The sequence below is a fragment of the Corvus hawaiiensis genome, chromosome 2 (genome assembly GCF_020740725.1).
Source record: "Corvus hawaiiensis isolate bCorHaw1 chromosome 2, bCorHaw1.pri.cur, whole genome shotgun sequence".
Lineage (NCBI taxonomy): Eukaryota > Metazoa > Chordata > Aves > Passeriformes > Corvidae > Corvus > Corvus hawaiiensis.
This window is the reverse complement of record NC_063214.1, coordinates 96,669,432-96,696,604: the sequence shown is the minus strand read 5'-3', so window position 1 is coordinate 96,696,604 and position 27,173 is coordinate 96,669,432. Positions and strand designations below refer to the sequence as shown.

General features: G+C 38.1%; 2 protein-coding genes across 7 annotated transcripts in view; one reads left to right on the top strand and one right to left on the bottom strand.

Annotated features, from left to right (window-relative positions):
• Positions 1-950: 950 nt before the first annotated feature.
• Positions 951-26,798, bottom strand: DCUN1D2 (defective in cullin neddylation 1 domain containing 2). Of its 4 annotated transcripts, none has more exons than XM_048327486.1 (7): positions 26,699-26,798; positions 24,051-24,267; positions 20,795-20,963; positions 17,571-17,701; positions 5,956-6,038; positions 4,861-4,957; positions 951-4,202 (listed from the first exon to the last, which is right to left on the bottom strand). In XM_048327486.1, exons 1-7 carry the CDS (start codon positions 26,699-26,701, stop codon positions 4,123-4,125), a joined length of 780 nt encoding a protein of 259 aa, XP_048183443.1. In that variant the 5' UTR covers positions 26,702-26,798; the 3' UTR covers positions 951-4,122. The 4 variants fall into 4 exon arrangements, with proteins under 4 accessions (XP_048183443.1, XP_048183453.1, XP_048183462.1 ...); XM_048327496.1 differs by having other exon boundaries at positions 24,051-24,447; positions 26,699-26,769; XM_048327505.1 differs by lacking the exon at positions 26,699-26,798 and adding an exon at positions 26,241-26,360.
• The window catches only part of TMCO3 (transmembrane and coiled-coil domains 3), a 33,986-nt gene continuing 33,368 nt past the window's right edge, over positions 26,556-27,173 (top strand). For all 3 annotated transcript variants that reach the window (XM_048327441.1, XM_048327461.1, XM_048327472.1), the window contains exon 1: positions 26,556-27,167. In XM_048327441.1, coding sequence (XP_048183398.1) covers positions 26,571-27,167 — 597 coding nt within the window. In that variant the 5' untranslated portion in view covers positions 26,556-26,570. The remainder of the gene's footprint in view (positions 27,168-27,173) is intronic.

The following is a 27,173-nucleotide window of genomic DNA, read 5'->3' as shown; positions in this document are numbered from 1 at the left end:
AATATTCAATCAAAATGTGAATGCCCCTAAACTTCCCCAGCCCTTCTCATTAAGAGGTGAACATTGCAACTACTTGTCTGAAATACAGTATTTTCTGCATGTGATTGTAGAGGCAGCTGCAGATCCCTCTGTCAACAGTTTAGAACAAAAAAGTTAATTTTAGAGGTCTGTCACCTAGTTCTACCCAGCACTTTGTAGATAAGGAGAAGATCAGAAAACATGTTCTGCTGAACAAGTTCATGGTTGTAAAAACATTACACTTCTTCTCTTTCAGAAGAGCCTTTTGGTGAGCAAGGTGCTGGCTGGCATCACCTGAGGGAAGTTACTGGTGCTGAGACTTGAAAGAAAAAAGGCTTGCCATGGTTGAAATATCAGCAGCTGCAGTTTCACTGTCACAGGAAAAGGAAGACAAAACTTGTGCAACACCAAAGCAGCCCATGGTTGGTGAAAGCACTGGAGAAGGATGGCAGCTGGGTGAAAATAGAGGACAACTTATTTATTTTAACTTAAACTTTCAGAAGAGAATTAATGATAGGTGAATGCATACCTCTGAAGGTCTTTGCACAGATTTCTGAGCATGCTGCTTCTCCTACAGAGCTCAGAGCCAGGACTGAACAACACTTTCTGGCAATTAAACCTCATTGCCAGCACAAAGTAATGACAAAAATTGTGGAGAGTTTGGTGACCAGCAGACACATGCAGTGAATACAGTACTGCAGCTAAACATGCCAAGCTTCTTAAAAGCTTAACTGTGACACAGATGACCAAACCAGACATTTATTAAGGCCATATAAAAACTACTGAGTTGCATCCTTACCCTCTTCTGGCTGATAGAGTAATAACACAAGAACCTAATAAATGAACCAAAAAACAACAACAAAAAAACTCCCACCAGACCAAGACTTCCAAAGCAGAAAGCTGACAAAAACCATACAGACAGCCCACATGACTGACTTCAATCCTTTGACAGTCCATTTATTCCTTTTTCCATTGCCACAAAATAAACACACACGTACAGCTTACTCAGCAGCAAATCTCCCAGGTGCATTGAATGAGCAGATGCCTGCAGGTTTGCTCTCCTTGGCATGACACACATGATAAATTACATTTAAATTTAGAACTGGCAAGTACAAATCCTATGGCTCAGTTTCAAACCAAACAACTTGGCACCAAGTTTAAAAATACATACAGCATATCTGTGAAGTAATACTGTATGCACTGAACAACTTGAAGACATCTGTACCATTTAGGATTACAAATTGAGCAGCCTGGGTGTTACCACTGTATCAGCTTACTTAAAATGGAAGTCAGAGTACCCTGTAAAGTGGAACTGTGGACAGCAGCAAATGATTAAAATAGGTAAGAAATCTGTAAGGTGAAAGCAGTTTATTTGCATTTTTTATGACTGTTCAAGTGTGAAGGTGTTACTCCATGCTATTATGTATGGGAATATAAAAAGCACATGTGGTTTAAAATGGGTAGAAGGCCGGGAAGAACAAGGAAAAGCATAGCAAACCTCAAAAGCTGGCTGACAAGGAACAACTATCTTTGGAGTATTTTGCCCAGTATTTGTCTGCTGGAAGGTGTCACCCATGAAGGATCTGCACAAGAATGAGGTTTAAATGTGCGTGTGTGTATATATATATACATACATGTATATACATATATATATATGTATGTGTATATATGTATATGTACACACACTGAATCCTAGGCTAAGCACCTTCCTTCTTGCTCAGATTAACAAGAAAAAAACCCCTCAACCCACATGCATTTTTTATGCTCTATTTATTTTAAAAGGTAGAATCAGAATGATTTGATGGAGCTCTCATCATGAGCAAATGTTTCACAAGCTCTAGTGCTATGAAACTTCAGTTACATCACATACCAAAAGATTAAGCTACTTCTGGTCAGTTATATTATATCTATATATTTTAAGTGGCAATTGTGTGAGTAACTAGCATTCCACTACTTCTGGCTAGGTAAATGCACTTGAGGCTGTAAGATGTTACACATTCTGCAAAGCCTGCGGGACAGATACAGCAGTGGCTTGTTTTGGGGAGGAGGCATAGATAAATCAAATGCAGTTAAAAGAGCGTAACACTAGTTCTAGCTCTCTGTTGACTTCTGAAGAATACCTGGAGTTATGTACACAAATGCCCTTCTAAACAGATTGAGTGAGAAAGCAGTAATTTGGCACAACCTCAGTGGTTATCTCTGCACAGGAGCGCGAGGCAGCAGCAGGCTCAGACGCTGACATCTGGCGGCTGTTCGGCCAGGGCTGGCACTCACAAAAAAAAAGACAAATATTGGTAACAAATCATTCACAGGGCATTTCTAACTTGAGTGCTAGGCTCTTACTAAGAGAAAATTTGCTAATTTGTTCAAATTTTCCCTCACCCTGCTTTTTAAGCATCATGCACAACTGAAATTCCATCAAGTGGAAGAATGAAGGCAGTCTCTGTATGCAGCATGTACACTTGTCCTTGCAGGTTGTGTTGACATAATGAAAGCTGACTGCTTGTATGAAACTCTAAATATTAGAGTTTAAGAGAATATTGTAAGCTTTTATACCCTGGCAACTACAAAATAAAATAGTATGCTGTCATGCAACACTTCAACTATCCAAACAGATATAATTTATATAACTTAATGCACAATTTTATCCAAAATTCTTGAATCTATTCAGCCTTAAATACAGAAAATATATTGATCATAGCTGTACATACTCTTCAGCAACTCTTCATTTTAACAAACTTTTACAGTGGCTATGACAAACTCATTTTGATGAGGTAGCATTTGCAAGAGCCCTGTGCGAAGACATGCCGAATAGTTTCTGGTAAAACTTTTTTGTGCTTAGACATCAGAAGACACTGATGAGAAACAGAAGACTGACACCTCTGTGCACTTCATAATCAGTGGCTGGCAAAAGGGGAGAAGCAAGTGACTGAACAAGTTCCGGTTTGGTGAAACTGGTCCAATTTCACCAGCCTTGAGATCACTGAAACTGCATTAATTTGCTTTTTTCTCCCCTTAAATAAATACAATTGAATGCACAACACATCCACAGGCATGAATACTTATAATCATTAATATAAAGTCTCCTTACCCTTAACTATTTCTCCAACATGGAAGCCAACTAGTTAAGTCTTTGGGCTTATTCACATCTATTTTCCATGAGAAGTGCCAGGAAATGAATTTACAACTATGTTGCATTTAGCTAGAATTTATGATATGTTTCAAGCTACAAATAAAATCCATATTCTACCAGCTCCTTATTAAAAATAAATAAAACACATAATTGGAGACTAACTGAATTATGATAATCAAAAATGAATTATAAAAGCATCTTTGGTTGTTTAATGTCTACTTTAAAATGGCTACTAAAAAAAGCTGAAGTTGCATCACCGCATAGAGCAGCAGCCTGTCCTCAGCAATGCTATTGTTACATGTCCAAGCACTTCAAGAATAATGACGAAGTCAAATTCATTGGGAGAAAACAAAAGGCTGGATGTAATCACTGTATACATCCAGGACGTGAAAATACAAATTTAAAATGTTGGCAACAAGTTAAAAACAAAAAAAGCATACATTTGTTGGTTTGGGGTTTTTTTTACAATTCTATAGTAGGACAGATCCACAGAACTAACCTTTATAAAAATACAACATACTGCATAAGTTTTATTTAGGGATTTAATTTATATACCACAAATACTGCTCTTAATATAAGTACAATATAATACAGTTTTATTTATGTAACTGCTGGTGTTCACTTTGGATTATGAACTGAATGGCATGCTGTGCTGTCAAAACTTTAATAAAATGGCCTCTAGTTAAACTTCTCCAAAGTATAAAATCATGCAAAATCTACATCCTATATGATACAACCAGTAGAATAATTGAAGCCAGTAGCCTACAAACAGCCTGGACTATCTTCTGAGTTTGTTCTTGAAGTGTCCACACATCAGTCATCATTTTCTTTAGGTAGAAAGGAAGAATTTCAGCTTTGTCTGCAGAATGTCCATCACGACCACTGAAACCAGCACCAATGTGCACAGTTATCAGCTAACAAATCTTCATTACCCAGTGCAGTTCATTTAGTCCATATTGACAAATCTGGGGTTAGGAAGTTTTATGTTTTCCTCCTGTGACTACTGGTCGTGCATATTCCACAAAATCATCTATTAGAACAGGCCACGCTCCTACAGAGAAGTCAAGCAATTGAGAAATTAGCCTACCATTATCTGCAAAAAAATAGTGTAGTCTATAAATGCAAAGGATTAGAAGCTCATCTTGATTTCTGGCCTAGTCTAGCTTTAACATGCACAACACAATAAAATACTTGAAAAAAGCACCTAACTAATAAATTCCACATTTGAGTCTCTTCTTGCAGCAATAGTTCTTAAGACAACCAAAATGCATTTAAAGCATAAAACTGCACACTACAAATTTAAACATTAGTTGATAGCAAAACCATGGCATTCTTATTATAGCCATTTGTATCTTAGGACTTACTTCTGCACACATTCCAAAACAGAATTAGTAACAGAGAGTAAACTGCATATAAGTTAGCAAAAATTTTGTACAAAACATTGTTTCACTGAGAGGTCTGTAGCATAACACATTCAAGTAGTGTGTTCTATCATGGTGTGACTGTATCTTTACTTCTGTTTTCAAATTACAGCAAACTAATTAACCTTATCACTACTGTTTTGGCAATAAGTATGACACTGTATTTGTGGCCGAAACTTTAAGGGTAAACAAATTAGGACATGAGGTAACAACACGTTCTCTTGTTAATTTATAGCAGTATTTTAATTCTGCTGTACCAACTTTTGAAGATATTCAGGTACTGCTTACCTTCTTCATCATAGTTGGACATATCATCTGCAATCATATTTCCAAAGTCTAACAAAAGATTCCAAGTATCTTTTGGAATCGATCTTTTATGATGTTCCTGTATGGAGGAAAAACAGTACTGTTCAGTCCAAACTACTTTCAAATTCCACAGCAGTATTTTATATTGACATATACAGAAATACACATTTCAAAAATATTTCTTCAACTTCTTTATCTTACAAAACCAATAACCTAAAAAAACCCAACCATCTGAAAGAGTTCCAACTTGCTTCTTTCTTAGGTTGAAATCTTTTAATTTAAATATTTCTTCTGAACTAAAAATTCAGGTTGAATATTTCTCCTGAAGTAACACACTTTAATACCAGGTTATAAATTGCAGATTTTTCTTCAGTTACATCTATAGATCTGAATCTGGATGTCTTAAAGTGTATTAAGGCAGTTAAAATATGAAATGTTTTCAGAAGTCCTCTTGATGAAACTGGTACATTATTCAGTGATTCAAATAAATATACTGCCTAAAAATTTAGAAAAAAACTTCAGAAAAATATTTCAAAAAGTGTACACCTTCCCTATTAAGCACTGCGGGACAAAAATGCAGAAAGACTTCTTATTTCTCCTAAACTACAGATAAAAAGAAAATCAAGATAAATTATATATTATGTAACATTGTTTTTTGTAATTATATAGACATGCAAATGTAGAAACATGGATGAGTGAATCAGGTCTTTTACAAGAGCATGGTAAAATACATGGTTGACAATAATCACAGCTGTCTTGAGAATTAGCAGCACCAGTTCCATCTACAATCATGGCTTCCTTTCATGCAGGAACTTTCCTAAGTAGGAGGATACAGGATTAAGCAACCAGAACACTATCACTTTGCTGCATCTTTTTGCATTATTCTCAATTAGAAAATCATAAAGAGAAGATTTAATTTGGCTTGATTTGAGACTATTTTATATCAGTGTTCAAAAAGGAACAAGTTTGAAGGAAGTATAGAGATATTCTATCTTTTTCTTATTGGAAGCACACAGCCAACAAAAGCCAGACTACAGGGGAATAAGACAGGCAGTAAGGAATAAAGTACATACTTACCAACAAAAATTTATTCCAAAGATCTAAAAATTTAAACCTTCCTGACAAGACTAAATTCCAGTATGCAATTGCCATTTCTAGATCTGTAAGAGATAAAACAACATGTAAATATTAAGCACATTATAAGCAAAAAAGCCCTCATGGTTAAACTATTAATGCTACATCTAGTGTATTATGATACAAATGAATAACATTCTTTTAAAATCAGTAAAAAAACTATAAGGAATTGTTTTCTACTCTCCCTGACCCAAAAAGTAGAAGACAAGCAGTAACAGTATAAATTTTGTATTGAACATCAAAGTCAATAAAACCAAAATATTTTTGTCACCATCCACCAGTTACAGATTAAAGCTACTTTCAATCTACAGAAAAGGAACAAAATACTTATGGATAACTTTGTCTGCAAACCAAAAGAAAAATATACACACACATACACAAACATAGCAAATATTGACTGAAACAAACATTTAAATCCACAGATGTCAACTCCTCTTAATTTATCACATTTTGGACACACTTGACTTTGAAGGTAATTTAAGGATATGAGGGGATGAAAAAAGTCATTTGTCTGCGGCATTAGGATTCTGCAGAACTCCTTACAGCAATAATTCTCTTCTGGAATCGTTCAATAGACAAACCCCTATAAGCAATACTGAAAATACAAGTCTAAGAAAGCAGCCCTCATTCTGTATCCTGATCAGTGATCTGAGAGCAGGGTTCAAGGAAGATGCAGCACAGCCACATATTCTGGCAGAAAGGCAGGAGCGACATTAGATGCAGCTTAAGGGTAGAAAGGATGTTTCCTTGAAGGCCTGTTTTCATCCTCAGCAGCTCACAACACCTAATGGCTGTGGTGCTTGCTCCCACAGGTAACAGCACTAAGTACATGATTACTGCTGGGCAACCACAAAACAAGGCACAGCTTTTCTTAAACCACAGAAATATTTCAGCTTGTGCTTTCAGGGTAAAGGAAGCGTAAAGAGAACGCGAAGCTCAAGAGAAAGTAGTGTGATAGCATGCAAGACAGAAGCTTGACCGGCACTCCAAGAAATAAGAGCAGCTTTTGAAATTGCACATATCACACTACAAAACAAAGGATGCTCTGTCACCTCAAATCAAGTTTCATGTCTGAAAGTGATGTTCCAGATTTTAACACAGCCATGTCCCTAGAGTCCCTGTTTCAGACAGGGCTGCGGCCCGGATGAAGTGCAGCAGTTAAGATGTAGAGAAATGCAATATGCCTCTACCTGCCTATACAGGGACAGTGCTGCCAGTGTTTGTCCTACTATGATCAGTGCTCTTCAGTACAGAACTTGAATTATGCTCTAATAAACTTCCTTCAGTGTTGGAACCCTGGGTTTAGAGAATTTATTATATCTGGGATATAACAATATATACGTGTAACAATATGGAGGATTTTGGGTGTGGATTAGCTCTTCATAAATCTGAGTGCTCTGTTATTGGGTCAAAAAACCCGCACTGCAGGTCATGAATAGATAGTTACTGGATTATAAGTAAAAACATATTACTTGGTATTTCATAATTGGTTGATTTGGACTTTAAAAGGCCTTGAAAGTTAGAACTCGGGGACATTTTCCACCTTGTTAACTTGAAAGCACACCCTGTGCAGCTGTGCTAAAGATAAGAAAATAATAAACATCAATTAGAAGAAAAACCTAGTGTCTCCTGCATTTTAATCCAAACTAAGTAAAAGAACTCATGATTTCAGAGACAAGAAGAAAAAACAGAAAAAATTAATACTTCAGTTCTTCCTGTCTTTGCCACCATGCTCACTTTTCACCAAAAAATATGTAGAAGAGAGTAATTAATAGCATTTACTTGCTGCTTAGATATGCAGATTTATTATTCTTATCTGTTATCCCAAATGAAAAGCAAAAAGAATTAAAAAAGAGAAACTTCTAAAATCTTAACAGTTGCTAAACTTCACTGTGAAGTAGCTGGCTTTGATCCCATTCACTCAGGCTTCTTTATGAAGACTCAACCTCTCCAAGCAAACCTTGCAAATCTGTAATTTTTAAAGCGACATTGAAGTGACAACTTTAAGCAAAATGCGCTTTGAAGAAATAACACCTTAATAGTTGAAAAGTTTATACTTCTGATGGAAATATTCCTTGGAAAAAGGAAGAAAGTACAGGTAGGGAAACAAAAATGATTAAAGGTGCCACAAAAGAAGAGGTAAAAGGGAAAGAAGAGATAACACTTCCTTGGTTTTTGTCAAAGTCAGTGTTATGTTAAGGTGAACTTGACTATTTCAAAATTGTATTAAACACAATGCATGTGAAATACTATCCAAAGCTGATACTTAAGGGACACTGTACATGCGTCTGCCAATGAATTCCCCTGCACAAGGATGCAAAAGTTATTTGCTGTAACATGTAACAAATGCATATCCCACTGAGAATGCTGCTCTGTAGTGGCTGGAACAGGTCCACATCAGAGCTGCTCTTATCAACAGGCACAAGGAGGAAAGTTCTGTTCTTGATAAAATTTGCCAAAAGAAAAAAAAAAAAAAATCCATCTTCTTCATCTGGTTCACTGTAATCCCACAAACCCATCGACTAACACAAGTGTTATCTGAACACAAGGACTAGATGGGACTATCACTCTTGGTAGTGGTGCCAGTTTATGCAGTCTTAAAGTACGTGAGAAAACTAGGTCTTCAGATTTGCTACAATCCCAGGGGATACGGCTACACTTCTGTTTGAAGACAGTTCCCTACCCAGGCTGAAAAATTTGGCACCAGAGGACAAAAAAGAGGATTTTTCTGCTTTAAAGGAAAGACCTAGTTACAGGGTTCAAATTCAACATTAGCATGCTGACAGTAGTATCAATAAACAGTAATGCTGTGGAGACTGTATCTGCTACAATTAGTGCTCCACTGATAGACAGTAAAAAAAGAGAAAAGCCCTTATGCCATCAGAGTTCTGCATCCCCACAGGAAGATGCTTTTGCAAGGCAAAAATTCCTTAGGCAGTCTTAGGAATACCTATTTCAATGCTCTATAGATATGAAGGCATTGTTACAATAGAAATCAAACTACAACTATAAAATATGCTGGTTTTTTTGTACCAAAATACATGCTACCCACATTACAGACTAATAATGTAAATTTTATAAACAGAAAAAGATGCATGGATCTCAGAAAACACCTAGACAAGGACCAGTTTAAAAGAGACTTCATTGCTAACATCCATGTTCATATCCAAAGCATAAAATTGCCAAATGATTAAAAAACAGCATAAAAATACCACATCATATACTGTACATTATACAGTAGTTTGAGCTTTCCTTTCAACCCAAAAATATTTTCAGTGTCAATATCTACTGAGAGTTTTGTGTCATGCAGACCCTTAAACAATCAGTTTTTCCTAACCAGAAATAGTATTTTACATGCAGTAGGATTTATCTTCAAATATTAAAACCTCATTCTAAACTTGTTTTTAAAAAACCTCAGCCTTTTCTATCCTGATTGAACAGAAAGCTTGAAGTGATAACAAATAGCACAATTAATGCAGAAGGAGAAATACAGCCTGTGTCTGCTTTTAAGATTTGATCAAATGCTGATCTTGTTAAGAAAGAAAAAAATCTTTATTAGATTGCTGCATGAAAAAAGTAAGAATCAAATTAAGTTCCTCATGCCTTTGCTATGATTTTGGACCAGGGCAATGAAGTCACTGCACACTAGAAATCAAGGAAGTGTGAAAACAAAAAGAGAAATCAACAAATAGCAAGGAATTTTCTAGAAAGCAGGATTTCTGAGGAACAGGAAACGCAGTTCATTTAGACCTGCTGTGCCAAAACCATCCTCTGGGACTGCAGCACTTACTTTTAGCGTCTGCCAAACAGAGCTTTCTACCTCTCAGTCTGCCCTACCAACAAGATCTGTTCATGCAGTCATGTTTGAAACTGATAGAGTATTATCACTAATTCACCTGAATTACTGCTATAACTTTTCAACACTGTGTTGAAACTGACGCAGAGGTAAGAACAATGGAAACTGTTGTCAATCTGTCTCAACAACACGACTATCACACTGCCTGACCAATAAGCATCAAGTGAATACTTGCAAGAGCCAGTGAGTTAATAAATTCCTTGTTTCTTCATTTCTAAATGATTTTTAAGAGTCTTCTTTGGCCTCCAAATTGCTAAGAACACAGACACAAGAATTAGTTTCTTCTTTCCTAATCAGCAAAATAACAAGAAAATACCATGAGGTTTAAACCCAAACCCACTTAATTGAGTTGCCAAAAGCTTAGAGCAAAATAGCCTGTAGCTGCAACTGGAAGCTCCCCCACAGGAGACAGACAGAAAGGAAAAAAAACAAGTAAGGGGGATGATACAGATACAGATCATGGCTAAACTCAGGATCCAGCTGAGCTGGATCCACTCATCCCAGCAAAGGTGTAAGAAAAGAGCTTCCCAATGCCCTATGTTATGGGACAGATAACGCACAGTTAAGTGCCTGTGGCGGACAGGAGGAATGGTAAAGCACAGCACATGGATTTCAGAGGAGCACTGCAGGAATCACTGCAGAATTGAGCAGGGTCTGGCTGTGCTCATTAGCTCTGCCTCAGCATCTGCCATGCTGAAGCAGCCTGATTCCATGCAGAACCTTTCATGTTTATCACCTTAAGCATTAACTACACAAAAACAGATGAGCTGCTTTGGAATTCAAGTTAGATTTAGGCTGTCTGAACACCAGTTTTGAGTGCAGCCTAATGAACCTGATTGTAGCCGGTTCAAAAATCCTTTTGCCTCTGCAAATCTCTCCACGTACAATTCAGATAAACTACAACAGATGACTCAAAGTTGACTGGACATACATTTCCCAAACAAGGTCCAAACATGAGTAAAAGAATCAATGAGGCATTACTAGAACTGGCAGTTATGCCACACTTTTACTGATCAGAGAACCTCTTCTGTACCAAGTTTCTCTCAAACTGCTGGCATTTTCAACATGGAAAATGTGAACAAAAATAAAGCAAGAACCATACACACAGACCAAGGTCACTGGAACACCTAAAATACAGCATTCACAGACCTCTTTCAAAATAAATGTAAAATTCATTTATAGACCTTCCTCAACTTCTTCCATGCACTCACTCCTACCAATAGCCTACGAATCTAATTCTTCATTGAAAGGGGAGGACATCTTGATAACTAGGCTGGGGAGAGAGGGAGTAAAAAAAGAAAACAAAATACAAAGAAAAGATATCCTTCCCTAATGTCTAAAGATCTCTTCAAAGAATCTTACCATACTGCTATGGTAAAAGCCAAAGTTGATGTTGCTTCAATTAAAAAAGAGTACATTATACTCATCTGCTTATAGGAGAGGAAACCTCCTTGAAGTCCACATACCGGATGCAAAGATAGTCGTTCTTCTGGTCTTGAGGTAATATTTGATTCAAGTCTGAATGCCCTCCTCATCTTTCATCTCTTGCTTGATCCCAGGCAACTGGCAGAGAGAAGGAAGCACAACCTTTTGAGCCAGCAAGCAGACGAAGGGATCACAAAGAAGTGATGAAGGACCAAATCGGCTTTTTGTTTCCATGTTGGAAGGTGAAGATCATGAAAGAATGCTTTAAGCTCCTCCCTGGGGCTGAAACAAACTGTAACAAACTCCTGAGCATGTCTTTTTGGGGGTCAAAGGGAGACCCAGTAAGAGAATCACAGCAAGCATCAGGTTCAAAAAAAAAGAAGGGGAAAAAAAAAAAAAGATAAGGCCTTGTTTTGAGCTTCAAAGTGCCCTTAGAAATCTGAACTGCTCTGCAGACAACATGACAAAAGACCTATAATCCTATTTTTTAGTACACTTACCAACAAGAACTAAGATACAAAATTTCATTCGGACTGCAGTAGAAAAGCTAAACGTTGGGAGTAAAAGGCAAGATAAACCTCTCCAAATCTGCACCATGCAAAAAATAAATATTTATTGTACTATATCCAGTAGTAAGAACATGAGAAAGCAGACTAAAGACAGAATCACAGTTATCCATAATAATTCTTTTTAAAGTGTCCTGGCAAACCAGGAAGGTAACCTCATAAACTGCACCTTCAATATATAAAGACAAAATGCAGATCAAGTTTAATATATCTAAATATTATGTACGCCAGATCCAACATGCAGCCGTTGAGATGGCACTGCTGTGTTGAAACCCTGCTAGGTTTTTTTCCTGAATTTTGTCCACCACTTAGAGAGTCATAAGTTATAAGCATCCATTGTCTTCTTTGATAATGATCAAATCTACTCAGATGTATTTGAAAGACACTTGACAGTTGGGTGCTGAGCAACATTAACCAGAAAATGATGTTCTGATTAAAGATCATCAAGGCAGATCTTATGCACTGAGCTTCTGCCTCCTTCATCTCACTCCTTACACAAGATATCACCTTGGGGCACCGCTATTACTTTCACTTCTTTAAACAGCACGTGTCCAGACTGAAGGATTCTACTTGATAATACTGAGCTAATAAAAGTAAATGCCAACATTTGAGTTGGATGAGACTATAGCAACAGAAGTCCAGCATATACAAAGAGAAATAAAAATTCCCTACTGTCACCACATGAACTGTGGGAAAGAGACTCCTACAAAAGGCAGTCCTATTTCTAGGAATGAGTATTGGTGTACTCAATTCTGTGTCTATTTTAGGGAATGACAGAACAGATGTAACTTAGTTTATTGGAGAGGATCCTTCCCATCTAATTACATAAAGGCAGAATTTCTTGCATTGGTTTTGAGGGAAAATGGAGAAGAAGAAATTAAAAAGCAAGGGAGGACAGGCTTTTCCAAAAATAAATAAAACACAAAACTACATACACACTCCTACCCTCCAAGAACACTTTCCTGGAGCAAAATCCCCAATGAATTATGAAGACAGCTGTGTCAGGTATCATCAAAATTCTTCTATGACCAAAAAAAACTTTAAGAAGGGCTTCTGTGCCTTCCCACTCCCCATCTTATAAATGGCAGCTGGTGTGATAAAAGATACTGTCCTGCTGGTAATAACTCCAGAAAGAAAAAAAGTCTGGGACACGTGGAGATTTTTTTCCAAGCTATGCTCCAAGCAAAAAGATTCAATAAAAACTGACAGTTATTTCAGAAAAAGCTTTCAGAAATTCAGTCTTCAAGCACTGCTGCACAAAGCGAAGCCAGATATGGTGAAATTCACCTCAGTATGCTGAAGCGATCTCAAACTGCTTCCTACCATGTTTGAAACTTCATAAAGGTCAAGGAAGTTCTGGAAGAACCTCAGTCATTCCCTGCCAAACTGGGAGAAAGTAACTCATCCAAGCAGGTCAGTCCTGTATCTAACACTGCCCAATACTTAAGTAACTCAGATGATACAACAAAGAAAACTTCTATTAAATTTGCAACTTAAAAAAAACCTGAAAAAAGTCTAACATGATAGAAGACAGGATTAGGATTCAAAATTATTTGGACAACCACTTGGAAGTAAATAAGAAAGATTTCATTAAAAAGAAGTGCAAAGTCATACTGCTAGTGGGAGTAATCAACTGCAGAAATACAGGATTAGATTTAACTGGGTACATTGCAGTGCTACAGAAACCCAATAGTAAAACAGATTGCAAACTGCAGACAGTATCAAACTTAAGAACACTCAAAAGGATGCAAAACAAGAAGCAAAATATTTAAGACAAGTGGAAGGTATCTGGCTTGTTTGGGTACTACAAGACAAAGAGAAAATCAGATCAATTTGATTGCAAAGGAAAAGAGAGTTGGAACACAAAATTCCAGTATCAGCTAGAAGATAAAATTTATCAGGGTAGTTGGTTTTACTCGGTCCAGAGACGAAAGGCATATGTATTTGGCATACATCATGCCAAATATGTAAAAAGTTGTTACTCACTTTAAGGAAATGTATTCTGCATACTTACTTTGACTGGAAAATTTAGAAACAGAGATTTATGTTACATGCTAAAGAAAGAAAAAAAAAATCTAACAATAGGTTTAAGCAAACATGGACAAAGATGTATGAAACCTGCCATCAAAAATTTCAGGTTCTATTTTGTGAAGGCAATGGCTCTCAAACTTGTTCAACCAGAGAACCATTACGAATCAGACCTCAAATCTTATTGATACTTACTGAAACTGAAAAGGCAAGTTAGTATGTATTGTAGCATACCACGGAGCATTTGGTTAGAAAAGCATGTGCAAGGAGTGGTTTTGGTAGATGTTGATCCTGTCTAGCACAAGGGAATACACTACATAAGTATTTCTCTACCTTTTAAATTTAAAGACCACCTATTAAAAAGGAACCCATAAATCACAATTTCCTCACGTTTTTCAGAGGAGAGGGGACAAGAAGTTGCATATCACTTCTTAAAACAGCAGATAGATTTAAAAAAAAAATTAATCTGAAATGTATTAATGTACTGAAGGAGTAATGAACATGATTCATAATCAAAGCATTGCTGCTTGAACATTTTAGAGATACTTCATTAATTTCTTGTGGTTTCAATATGCTAAGATAACAAACAAGAAAACATGAAAAGTAATTGTGTAAGTCAGTCTGCCTATCACAGCCTCATTTCTAGCAAGCTCTATTTTCAAGAGTTACTTCTTTTAAAAAAAAGATGCCTTAGCACTCAGCCTGAAGGACCCAACAGAAGGGGTTTAATTACGTCTTCTTTTATAAAAGGTTTCTACTAACAATCTGTTAAGAATACAAATTCCTCATTTGTCACTATGTCAAACTTGCTGAGTTTTGAAATAGGTGCATTCATAGGTGATGCGTATATCCAAGAATCAAACAACATTGTTTTAGCCTACAGATCAGTCCCCTAAACAATGAGTACAATTACCAGACTTGGTGATAAAGGCTCCCAGACTAATAAGAAAAAGCACTGAATACTTCAGACCCTAGAAAAATCATATTAAAATATTCTGCAACTGAAATTTAGGAAAGAATTCCTAGATTATTTCCACTTCATTCATTAAAACTATGCACTTTCATCCTTTACTTGACAAACTTACTGACCTCTCAGTCTCCAAGTTACAATTCACCAGAAAGACTTTAAGGCAAGCAGCTTGAGCAGGAGCTAAGCAGCATCCTATACTGACTGAATGTCATCTAATGTGCATGTGGGGAAGAAGGAGAGGCCATCACTGTAAGATGACCTAGACACAGCTAGGCCCAGATTTGTACCAGCTCAGTTGGTAAAAAAACTAATTCTTCATTCTGTTTAAGTATCTGGACTTAATGAAAGTAAAGGCTCCAAACTGAGTAAGACAGAAGCAGACTCTGTACATGGCTGATACCAATTCCCGAATCTCTTTGACAATAGGGCACACAGTCATTAGACACAAATACCAAACATCCCTGGAGAGAGGGAGCAAAGGTTCTCATTCCAGGAGAAAATACATAAATGTATACAGAGAAGAGGATGTAAAATAAAAATACAAACCAACTACCTAAACCTGTATTAAATGTAGCTGAAGCAAGTAGAATTCTTAGCTCATATAGACACTCCAGTAAAATAACTGTTTGGATTTTTTTCCTTGCTTACAACTTACTGCTTCCTTCTGTGGTTATTACAAACACCTACCTGTAAACTTACTTTTTTCCTTCACCTCTTTGCTCCACTATGATGGTATTCCCTGTAAAGATTCCAACTCCAAACCTATACAGTGTTAATTTTTATTTGGGTAAGCTATCATTGGCCTCAATCACTCAAAAATGTCACATTAGTCTGTATGTTTGCTCAACAGTTTTTTTCTACTCAACCTATGGTGATCCAAGAAATATGGGGTCTCCACTGAATAACAGTGGCATCTGCTTATACTTCTTTACTGTCAAGAATCATCTTATCAAAACCAGAAAAAGTCTGATGAAAAATGCCACCAAGATACTATCATGTAAGAACTAAGTACTAGAAATTAAGAGACTGTATATATTATCAAAATCACTAAAATTCCTGAAACTGAAATCAGCAACAGCTCTCATCAATTCATCCTACAGTTTAAGCTTTACTTCAGCTTTTGCACTCCTTACTTTCTCCCGTTAATAGTTCAACTCTTAGTCCAAGAAGGAACTTCGGTACTTTTGGCAATAAAACACCTTTCTTACACAACAGGTAAGACAGATTTACCAATGAAAGGACCCCCAATACTGAATAAATAGAAGTAATGGAAAACAAGTAAGTTTCCTCCTCATGTCAAGTAAAAAGTGCATTCAGTTCCAAATCTGGGTTGGGCTGCCTGACGTCATCCACTCTTCATACAAGCTTAGGTGAAAAGCTTTTGAAATGTACTGACTGCCCAAGTTCAAGAGTTTCATGTTGGAACTGATCCAATCAAAACAGGAAGCTATTTGTAGTATTTCTTTAGGTATCCCATAAATTCCAACCTCAGCTGTAACTAACTTACCTTTCCTGCAATTTCAAAGTACTAATCTTTGTTAATGAAGACAAGCTAAGGGACTGGAATTCCAACCAACCTCACAGAGCCACTACAAGACTTCTTCATTTTTGTGCCAGTACAAGTGGCATGTGAGCCATGAGAGAGGGACAAATGAAATGAAAAATGAAACTGCTAAAAAAAAAAAAAAAAGAAGACAAATATAAACTAGCTAGAAGTTGTCCATAGTCAAAAAAAAAAAAAAAAGGACACCAGGGCACCAGGGAAGACAAGAGAGATTATTCAAAGTAAAGAATGGGGAACAGATACCCCTGGTTGAGGTCTAAACCAATATTCTGCTCTCCCAGCAGTTCTTGAGAAAAACATTTACCAACTTTTCAAGTAACTTAGACATAGATTTAAGGTGGCTATGCTAAAAAACATTAAAAACCCCCAAACCCTAAAAAAAACCAACAAACCACTTCCTCTCACCCACAGCACAAAAAACAGTGATGATGGGAAAGTGCTATTCTATATGCAAAACACTAATTCCTTTCTACGCAGTATCTTCTGAAAGTGGACATAAATTTGAAAAGAGTGGATTTCACCTTACTATTTTTTTCATCTATTCACAAACTAGAGATTTTTGATTTGAAGAAAAAATAAAAAAGGAATTTAAATAATGTATCTGTTTTACTCCAGCAATACAAGGCATGGATTGGGATAAATCTCAAACTTTATGAAGAGTAATAGTTTAATGCTTTATAAACTATGCTTATTTTTACTCACTAGTTTTAAACCAAGTCCATAATACCCTTTTCCTAAACTTTACATAAAAACTGAGCTAAAACTAAAAATTCTTAGAAGAAGAGTAACTTTTGTCAGTTTTCTCCCTCTTCTGAGCTGATACGGACTTCTTGTTTCAGTAGTTGTTAACACACAGAGCTCACTAGCTCAGTATTTAAAAAAAATAAAATTTGACAGGTCTTGAAGAACTGCACGAACTTCTTTTGACAAGAGGTGAGAGAATGTCAATACTGGCAGAAAACCCCATTAAGTTATCTGTACCAAGGGGACATTAAGAAGAGATTAAATGAAAGAAGATGGGAAAGAGAAGTCAGTGAAAGAAATCAATAATGAATTTACTATACAATCACCAATGAGAATATTGTAGTACTGGAACCATTTGGAAGACTTCACTGACTGCAGATATTTCCTCACTTTTTTTCTACTTACCTAGACCTTTTTGTCCTGGGTTTTTAGCAAAGTTAAAAGTAAACTGATAAAAATCTTTGAACTTTGTTGGATCCTTTAGCTCTTGTTCCAGTCTTGGCAATAGAGCTTTTAGTTTTTCTGTGGTGTCACACCTGTTCAAAAGAGATTATGTTATTTTCATATATTTAAAATTTCTTTCTACTTTCCCCCCACCTTTTTTATAGTTTAGTTTCAGAGCAAAACAAAACAGTGTTTAAGATAAAACCAGATTGTCTTTGAGGATAGCATTCTGAAAAATATAAATGCTCATGTGCCTTTACTAAAGAATTTTAAGTGGAACATTGTAGACAGGCATCCATTATGTACACAATGCAAACAGGATTCAATGGTTTAACTTCTTTTCTGTATCTTTATGAATTTCTGAACAGATGCTATTCTGTTCTTAAAGAACACCCAAACCTCACTGAACTCTGTTATTCCTTCTCCTGGGACAGATGTTGTAACACAAGTGTGTGAGCTTTGCGTTAATCTAGATAGACACTGCTTATTCCCTGCTCTCCTAAATAAAGAGCTTCACACTACATGAACACTTGAGAATGAAACCTAGGAATAAAATGAGCCTTGAATGATAGCCTGAAGACTGGCAAACTATTTAACAGCCTGGCACAGGTAAGCTAAGACAGAACCAAGTTACTGAAATTTTAACAGAAACACATCCCTGAATAACACCACCGAAGCATTTTCAGTGAAAACACCTGAGCTAATAAGACACATTTGTAAAAGGGAAAGCATTTCTGCCACAACAAGGCATCAAACGAATATTCAAGGTTACAGGACATTACCAGTATCTTGAATTGTACCTAGAAACTCAAAGCGAAGCAAACAGGTTTCAAAAGAAGCAGCTATCACAACTAACACTGTGTATTTGAAAGTTCTCCATAGTTAAATATTTGTACTTATTCTAAAGATTCCAGAAAAATTCTATGAAAGGATGGGTAACCATAACAACACCCATAAAATGCAAGTACAGTTTTAACTGTCTTGCATGGTATAGATAAAAGTAAGTACCTTTCTGGCCTCCAGCAGTACCTGGTGGAGAAAAGAAAGAATTCTGCCAATGGTCTTCAAATGAGAAGTTCAATTTCATTGGGACTTGATCTAGTCAACAAATATACCTTCCCATATGCATCCTAAAGATGCTATGGGATCTAAGCCTCAGGGAATTTCTTTCCATTTGAATGCTCACTTGTGCTCATTGCTAAAAACCACAGACACTGTGCCTCCAAGTACGTAACAACATCACTCCAAATTCTCAGTAAGTGCTGTGGCAAGCGGGCACAACCATATTATACTCCCAAGAACAGTTTAGCATGTGTTGAGCAGAATGAGATAAAAATCACAGACTGCTATGGAACTATCAGAGACAGTCAAACGAACACAGCAGAAATGTGACAATCAAATTCAAAACAAAATCCAAGCCAAAAGTCACAACGGGTTTAGCAAAACCTCTTTTAATCACTTTCATGGGAAAAAAAAAATGCTGGCAACCTTTAGTATAATAACATGAGCACTTAATTTCTGTCTGTGGTTAGAAAATCATAATTATTCTTGTAACTTCTTGTCCTGGGTTGCAGTGTATTCTATTACCATCCCCATCAGCTGTTGAGATCAGGTGGGGCAGTGTTTCCTTGCCTCCTCCCCCCAGACTATCTTTCTGTTAATTGCCCATCATTGTCCTGCCGCCTGACTCAGAGATAACTCCCTCCGGACTATCTCCTGTTAATGAGCCTAATCAACACTTGGCCTCATGACTCATTACCCCACTGTGAGATGCTCCACCCAGAGGGAGGAACCAAGCATCCCATCGTGGATATAATCTGAGGCTGAACACCAGAGACACGGGCTTCCCACTGGATTTCCAGAGGACAGGAGCTACACAGCCATCACTGGACTTCCTGAGGAAGAGCAGACTGTTTTACTACAGGATCACCGCTTCAGAGGACTGCAGCCACCATTCTACCAGACTGCTACCACCACCCTGCCTAACAGGGTGTCAGGTTGTACCTTGACTCTGTCAGTTTGACAGTGTTTTCTTTTACCTTTTTTTTCCCCTTTTCTTTAATTTCCATTAAATTGTTATTCTGACTTGGTGCCTCCCACTGGTTTGTTTTCAAACTAGTACACTTCTACTCAAAGCTACCCAAGGGGACAAAATAAAGCAGTGAACAAAGTGGTATCAAAAGTTATTTCATCATAATTTCCTAAAAATGGAAGCTTAAAAAAAAAAAAAAATCAGTAACTGAGGAGGTCAGTAACATCAGACTGCTAAGATCTCTGCTCAAGAAACAACCACTACATTTCTTAGAAGTTGGTCTGTCACAGAAATGTATTGATAAGGTGCCATTCTAAGACCAAATGAAATTGTTTACCTACAAAAAACATGAAAAAGTAATAAACTGTACTTATCCACCCATTTAATGCAATCTGTTAAAAAGTAAGTTATTTTGACATCTCTAAATATTAGAAATGCTGCTCCTCTTGCAAGGAAAAGTTATACACAAAATATTATTTTATGATGATAAATGCTTGGCTTTATTGGTAAACACAGGCAATGTTCAAGGTTTGTTATCAAGAACAGCTCCATAATCCAGGAAGGAAATTTTTATCAGTTACACCACAGTTGGACTAATCTTTTCTACTACCAAGATTCTAGTTTTTATTTCAATTCCTCATAGGTATTTTGTACAAATGAAGTATCTAGGATAAAAGAGACAAAAGTATGGGTGGTAAAACGGACAAAAAGAAAGATGGGTCCATTTGCTGATAGCAAGGGAAAGAATTGAAGGTTCTTTTCTGTTTTCCTATTTCTTTTCTGCTTCAATAGCGAAATTTTTTTCCCTTCACACACCTCCAGCGACTTTCAGTTTTTAACAGCAGGAGCCCCAACTCAAATCCTTAACACAAATATGGATATGTTTACTATGAACTACATAAAAAGATACTTGAATTCATCTGACTCCCTTGCTGTACAGGTAGAAATTGTTTTGCTTCCCCCCTACTGCGGTCATTAAGGCTTTGCAATAAAGCACCAATTCAAGGAAGACAAGACACTACGTTTTGCACCTGTTAAGCTTGGCACTGGCCTCAACAGCTTTGTAAAGCTTCACACAATTTATCTGAAAATGTTTTGAGCAGAAACACAGTTCAGGCCTTACACTATAAACTATGCAGAAGTAGATACTTACCCCAACTCTGTCATGCCATCAACAAATTCCTTTTTACTGAATTCACACTGAGTAGCTGCCCTGAATTTCCATGCCACAACCAGAACACTGATACTGGCTGGGTCCAGGCTTAAATCATCACAGAACTGCTGAATCCCATCAATGCCAATTTTATTTTCATCTTGTGGATCTGCAGTTCAAAGTACAGAGAGGAGAATTATAATTATTTACAAAACATGTTAAGAAATAATCATCTGACAGTTCTGATGTGCTGCATAATACAGGTATTCAATTTTTGATAACCTTCACAAATGTTTTCACTTGAAGTCTAGGTAATTTTAAAAGTGAATCAGTAAACAGATTAAGTATTCTGTACACTTACAGAGAAATTCATTTGCATCTTTTCCTGAACTTATCTGCTAACAACAAAATAGTTTTGTTTTCCCTCCCAATCCTCTATAAAAGATTTGCATTAACTCAGGAGATGCTGCCTACATTTAGAAATAGTAAGGGTGATAAACAAAATGTACAACACAGTTATATTGGTCAGCAGGTGTTAAGCTTAAAAACAAAAAGCAACCCAAAATCAAGCCCAGCAAAAACACACCTACCACGTAAGACCACAGATTTTTTTTTTTTTCCTGATAGTGACATATGGGTATCTACTGTATCTATTTAAAGACCACATTTAAACATTCTGGGGGTTTAATTCTAAGTCAGGAAAATCACCAAAACATTGTTCAAATAATGCCTTACCATAACAGTCTTAAGCTAATTAATACAATTTAGAACAAGCGAGACATAGTATTTCCCCACTAGTACCTTTCTGAATGTCAGAAGTGCATTTCTGAACTACCTACATCACAGTAGATGCCTCATAATAATTCTGTAACAAAATTCTCTCTCAAAAAAACCCCCAAACAAACAACCTCCTGCATGTAAACTTAAATAATTGGAGAAGAAAAAACCAAATGAAAACAAAAGAAAATGAGATCCACACCTGTAGTTTTCAGAGCTTGAGACTTTACAAACTGTCTTTCCTAGCTTTTGAGAGAAAGACATTTCAATATCATAAGTTGGGCTGTGTAGAAAAGCATCCCTTGAGAAGATTTAAAACTAACTTCCTAAACTGCTACAATTTTCAACCATGCTATTTTTAAGTCCTGATCCAACAAGATGATTTAAAAAAAAAAAAAAATATCAAGCCTAGATAAAACTTTTTGCATTTTATTTTAATTCTTAAGCTCTCTTCTACTTTTCCAGCCAATACTACAGTGAAAAAAATGGTAAACTCCAGAGAGGAAGTTAATTTGGCAAACAGACTTATACCCATTAAACAAAGAATTACACCTATGGTATAATTCAGGGACCTTTGACCCCAAATAACAAGTAAATATATCTATTCAACTAGTTCTAAGACACATATAACATATTTCTTGTGTATTTGGGGAGTAATTGAAGAACTGAAGGCTAGATGTGCACTGTCTTGAAACCAGTGAAAAGATTCTGGTGGATTTCAACAAAGACTTTTCATCCCTATCATATTTCACATTATCCATGCAATTAGTAACAAAAAATGCAATTGTTTTGACAGAGTTGCTGGATAAACAGGTAAGAAAACTAAGAAAAAACAGCACAGAAAAAGACATTTTATCTCAGATTTCAAGTACAGTGCAATATTGTATAGGCCTTGTAGAACAAAGGAATCCCTTACTGTTGAGGGACCAGTGACTCAGGTTTAAGCCAGATATGAATAAAGAAAAGGTGCTTAACCAAAACTTTTATAGTCTTCTGTCAAATCTGATGAAACTTTTTAATGTTTACAACTTCAGTGTTTAAGTGCCAGAACTGCAAAGGTGTGCTGCTAACTAAAACACTGACATAAACTGGCTAGACTTGCTTTCACAAAGTCAGATAGTGCAGTTTGCCCCTGCTAGGAATTTGTAAATAACAAATAACATTTGTGATGATCTTTTTCCATTTTAGATATTCTTAACAGCATTTATCAATCTGAATACGTATTTTTGACCCAGCAATCTCCAAGACTGACATTCAAGGAGCAAAGAGAAGATTCATATATATATGCTATATATATATACATATGTCAACATACACATATGCATATATAAACCAAAACATGGTTCTCTGAGTTTTGTCTCTGGGCTTTTGTTTTCACAAAGAAATGCTATAGCACTGCTGCCTCTTTGTCCCTGCACAATTCACTCCCACATAATAATGAAGTATTAAAGAACCCCCATACTTAAAACAGAATAGATTATGTAAAGAGGAATAAAAATGGTGGAAACAATATAATAAAACCAGGATAAATTGTATAAAAAGCATGCCATATATTTCAATTAGAAAAGTACATAAAATCATAGCTGAGTAGTGGCTAAAAGTTCATGTTTTAAAACACGAGATGTATGGATTTCAACAGGAGCTAACAATGACTCCAGCCTGCATCGCTCCAACATGAACAATGCACACACTCATGTCACATGGCCATAGTTCAGCAAGCACTGTCACCTGGATCATGTACATTCTTATATTTAAATGCCTATCTTTTCTTTTTTGTTGTTCTTTTTAATAGTGATGTAAAATAAAACCTGGAAAAGAAGCAACTCTGCCTTTAATCCACTTTCCTGTGGTTTTCCCTCCAAGCCTCTCTGAAAAGGCACATCACTTTTGCTGTAATATGGCAGCATGAAGGAATTAAATAAGGATGTAGTTTTCAGTTCTTGAGTTTCCTCATTAGACTGTTTTGTCACACTCCTAGCTGTAATGTTATCTGAAAAATTTTTGTTTTAATGTATAAAAATATTACTGTCTCTGAACAGAATTAATTTCCCCAAATGTTAGCATAAGACCAGTATGTATTATTTTGCCATGGAAGGAACATCATACACATATTTAATAGCAGCCACTGACAACAAATCATGGAAGCTGAATAATAAACTTTGCTACCATATTTGACAATTGACACTTTTTCCTCACTATAGGTTTAATTTCCTACTTTTGAAGTCTACAGAAATCTCTACAGAAGTTGTGTACAGACCATTAAGAGCATTTAAAACCTTTTTTCATTCTTATTACTGCAAACACACTTGGAGATGCAAAAGCTAGTGAGCTTTTCTTAAAGCTCCTTAAAAATGGTAGAGGGAAAAGCAGAAAAACTCCTCACACAACATAATTTAGAAAAAAACAAAAAAAATCCACAACAACATCAAAAAACCCAAGCCCACCAATCAAAAAAATCCCCCCACAACCAAAACCTTACCTTTGTATCGATTATACAATTGTTCTAATTTCTTCTTGTCTACTGAATTTTTCATGGATTCTTTGTAGTATAAATCTGGATTCTGGAAGTAGTTGTCTGTTGCCACTTCTAGTTTCCATTCATTCTGTGTTAAGCAGTATATAGCAGTCCTTTCACCAGCCTGGGTAAATGCCATAAACTGGCGGACCTTGTCCTTCTGGGATGATTTAAGCTTATGCTTTGGGATGCAAAAGAAGCAGGAAAGCCAATGAAGCTAATCCAGAAGTTTGTTTCAGCATTCTACTACTAATGCCTATCTTTTAAAGGTTTTAGTTTTCTTGTTGATGACAACTTTCACTTCAGAATTACAGGAAGACAAAGCCTTGTTCTTCTGCAGTTAAATAGACAGCATTTTCTTCTGAAAATTGAAATGACAGCATCTATATACACACTTTTAGCAGCACATATTCTGTCAGTAACAAACTTGTATTTCTGCTTTATTGCTCACATACGCTGACGTTTTTTCTGTTCTGTAACAGCAGTAAACACAAGTATCATCATAGTATAATATGGTTATCTTCTGAAAGATATGCCTAGTGGTTATAAAAAAAAAATAAAAAAGGTGCAACTCATAGATTCTCAAATTCTGTATAAGTCCTTCGTACATGGAAAAAAAATACCCTAGAGTTTTCCTAGTATTTTCTTAGCAACAATTAACAACACAAAGTTTAATAATTTAAAGTCATCAGCTGAAAAAGGCAGAAGCATTTCTCATATAATTATGTTATAGAACATTGCCAACAGAAGACATACAACAAAAATAAAATAGATGAAGCAGACGTATCGGAGACTGATGAATGTTACAGTGAGAGTATAAGATTGTTATAAATGTAATCTAAAACTTTAATTAAACTCTGAAAAATATGTTTATACTACTAATACATTAAAGAACAAAAAAGCCTGTTACAGCGGTCTACAGGAACTAATATGATGTTTCTCTCAATTGCAGCAACCATATTGATACAATACCCCTAAACTTCTGGAATACCCGAGAGGTAGGAATGGGCATTTTATGGGGAGAAAATTTGCCAGTAACATATTTCAACATTATTCTTTACATGAAGCTGCAAGCAGAAGGAGATTGCTTAAATCAAACTCCATTTTTTATTATATTCTGTAGTTTACAATTTTGTTAAACCATACCTAACACATGTTCTGGGCCAACAATTAAGCTGAGAAATTTGTCTAAATTCCCCACTACAGCTTAAATCATCAAGTATACGGAAAATTTACTGGTCTCTTAAAAGAGAACTTAATCCTGATCCAGTCAGCAGTAAACACGGGACCACCTTTCAGTTTACTTTTTTATCACTTGTACCCATATGGGCAGTGACATGTCGACTATAGATGGTCCTGACACAAGAAACACATCACATAAACAAGGTAAGGATTTTGGTCTTTCCTACAAGATTTTTCAATTTAGTGTAAGAAGAAACACGTTGGGTTTCTTTTTATACAAAAAATGTGTACAGTGGGAAGGAAAACAAGCAAAAAGTAACTACAACATACTTTGCTAAGTAAATAACCAATTTGGCTGCAAGCTCCAGCCTGCCTCCAAATTTTCATGAAGGTTTAGCTAAGGGAACCTCTGCACCTAGATCTTCCTCAGTTACATAAACTTCTTTTGGGCGACAAACTTAGCGATAATCACTTCAAAACAGAGCACTGTGCCAACAACGCCAAAGCAAACCCCATGTCCTCTTGCAAGCCTAGTTAACGTCAGGCATTTACGGATATTTTCTAGCTTCGTGTCTACCGAAATGACACACTGAATTATTTGAAGCGATAAGAAACACACTCGACTCTGCAGCCCACTACCCTGCCACGTAGCACAGTTCCTCCCGCTCATCTGCGGCCAGTGCCCTGCAGCGGGCAGCGGCACCCGCGCAGCTTCCCGGGGGGCCGGGACGAGTCTGAACTCCCGTCTCCAGCATGACTCCTCGCCGATGGCACCCGAACAAGGATGCGCACCTCGCACCCAGGCACAGCTCAGTCACGTTTCGGTAGCCCTCTCCCAGCGCTTATGACACCGTACCGCACACCCCAGGGAAGCGCTGAAGCTGCTGCAGAGGCACCGTGAGAGCGCTTCCTTCCCAGAACAGCCCCGGCCGACCCCGCCACCCCGACCCGGCAAGGGAATTTGTACCGCACCTTTCCCACCGCCTCAGGCTGCACCTGCCGCGCCCCGCGGCGGGGAAGGGCCGGTGGGAGCGAGGGACTCGCAGCTCCGGTGACCTGCCCCGCCGGCCCTAATCCCAAAAAAGGGAAAGGTACGCGCTGCGCCGGCTGCCTGCGCTCGAAATAGCCGCGGCGACGCCCGGCCCCTCCCTTCCCCCGCCGCCCCCAGTGACCTTCCCCGCTCCCGGCCCGGCGGAGGAGGCGGCGGCAGAGCGACTCCGCACGGGGGGTGCGCGTCCCCGTGTCGCCGCGCCGCTCGTCTCCCCCCGCCTGGCACCGTCGCCCCCCTCCCCGGCCAGGGCAATGGGACTCGGCGCGGCGGGAGGTGCGGGATCGCTCAGCTCGCCAGCCCAGGGGGAGCTTGGAGGTCGTTCGGAACTCCCCCTCCCCGGTTTCACCGCCTCCCCTCCCCCCCGGCTCGCACAACCTACCATTTTATCACCGGCGCTCCCACCAACTTCACCGCCCGGCGCCGCCTCCCGCGCAGGCGCGCACCGGCCCGCCCGCGCCGCCTCCCGCCGAGGAGCGCTCCGGGCACGGGCCGCAGAGGCGGAGCGCGGGGTCGCGGTGCGGAGCCCGCAGCGCTGCCGGGGGGAGCAGCGGCGTCCGCGGCGCTGGGGCAGCTCCGGGGCCGCGGCTCCGACTACAACTCCCGGCGTGCGGCGAGAAGCCGCTGTGACGCTTCCCGCCGCGAGGCGGCGCTCGGAGCGTGGGTCCCGCCCGGCTGCGCTCCGAGGCGCCGCCCCGGCGCTCGGGCACCGGCGCGGGGCGAGGGGCGGCCGCAAGGACGGGGCTCCTCGGTGCCCTCCGCCAGCGGCCGCCGCCCCCTTACACCCGTACTCGCCGCCCTGCGATCCCGCCCTTCCCGCCCCGCCGCTGCGGGCCTTCTCCGTCCCTCAGGTGAGC

Excerpts from the sequence above, each read along its gene's own strand:
- DCUN1D2 (XM_048327514.1), bottom strand. The coding sequence starts at position 25,655 with ATGAAAATTTGGAGGCAGGCTGGAGCTTGCAGCCAAATTGGTTATTTA. Across the intron at positions 6,039-17,570 it reads CCCAGGACAAAAAGGTCTAG|ATCTAGAAATGGCAATTGCA; the intron begins GTAAGTAGAAAA and ends TATCTCTTACAG. Across the intron at positions 4,203-4,860 it reads GTCCAACTATGATGAAGAAG|GAGCGTGGCCTGTTCTAATA; the intron begins GTAAGCAGTACC and ends ACTTCTCTGTAG.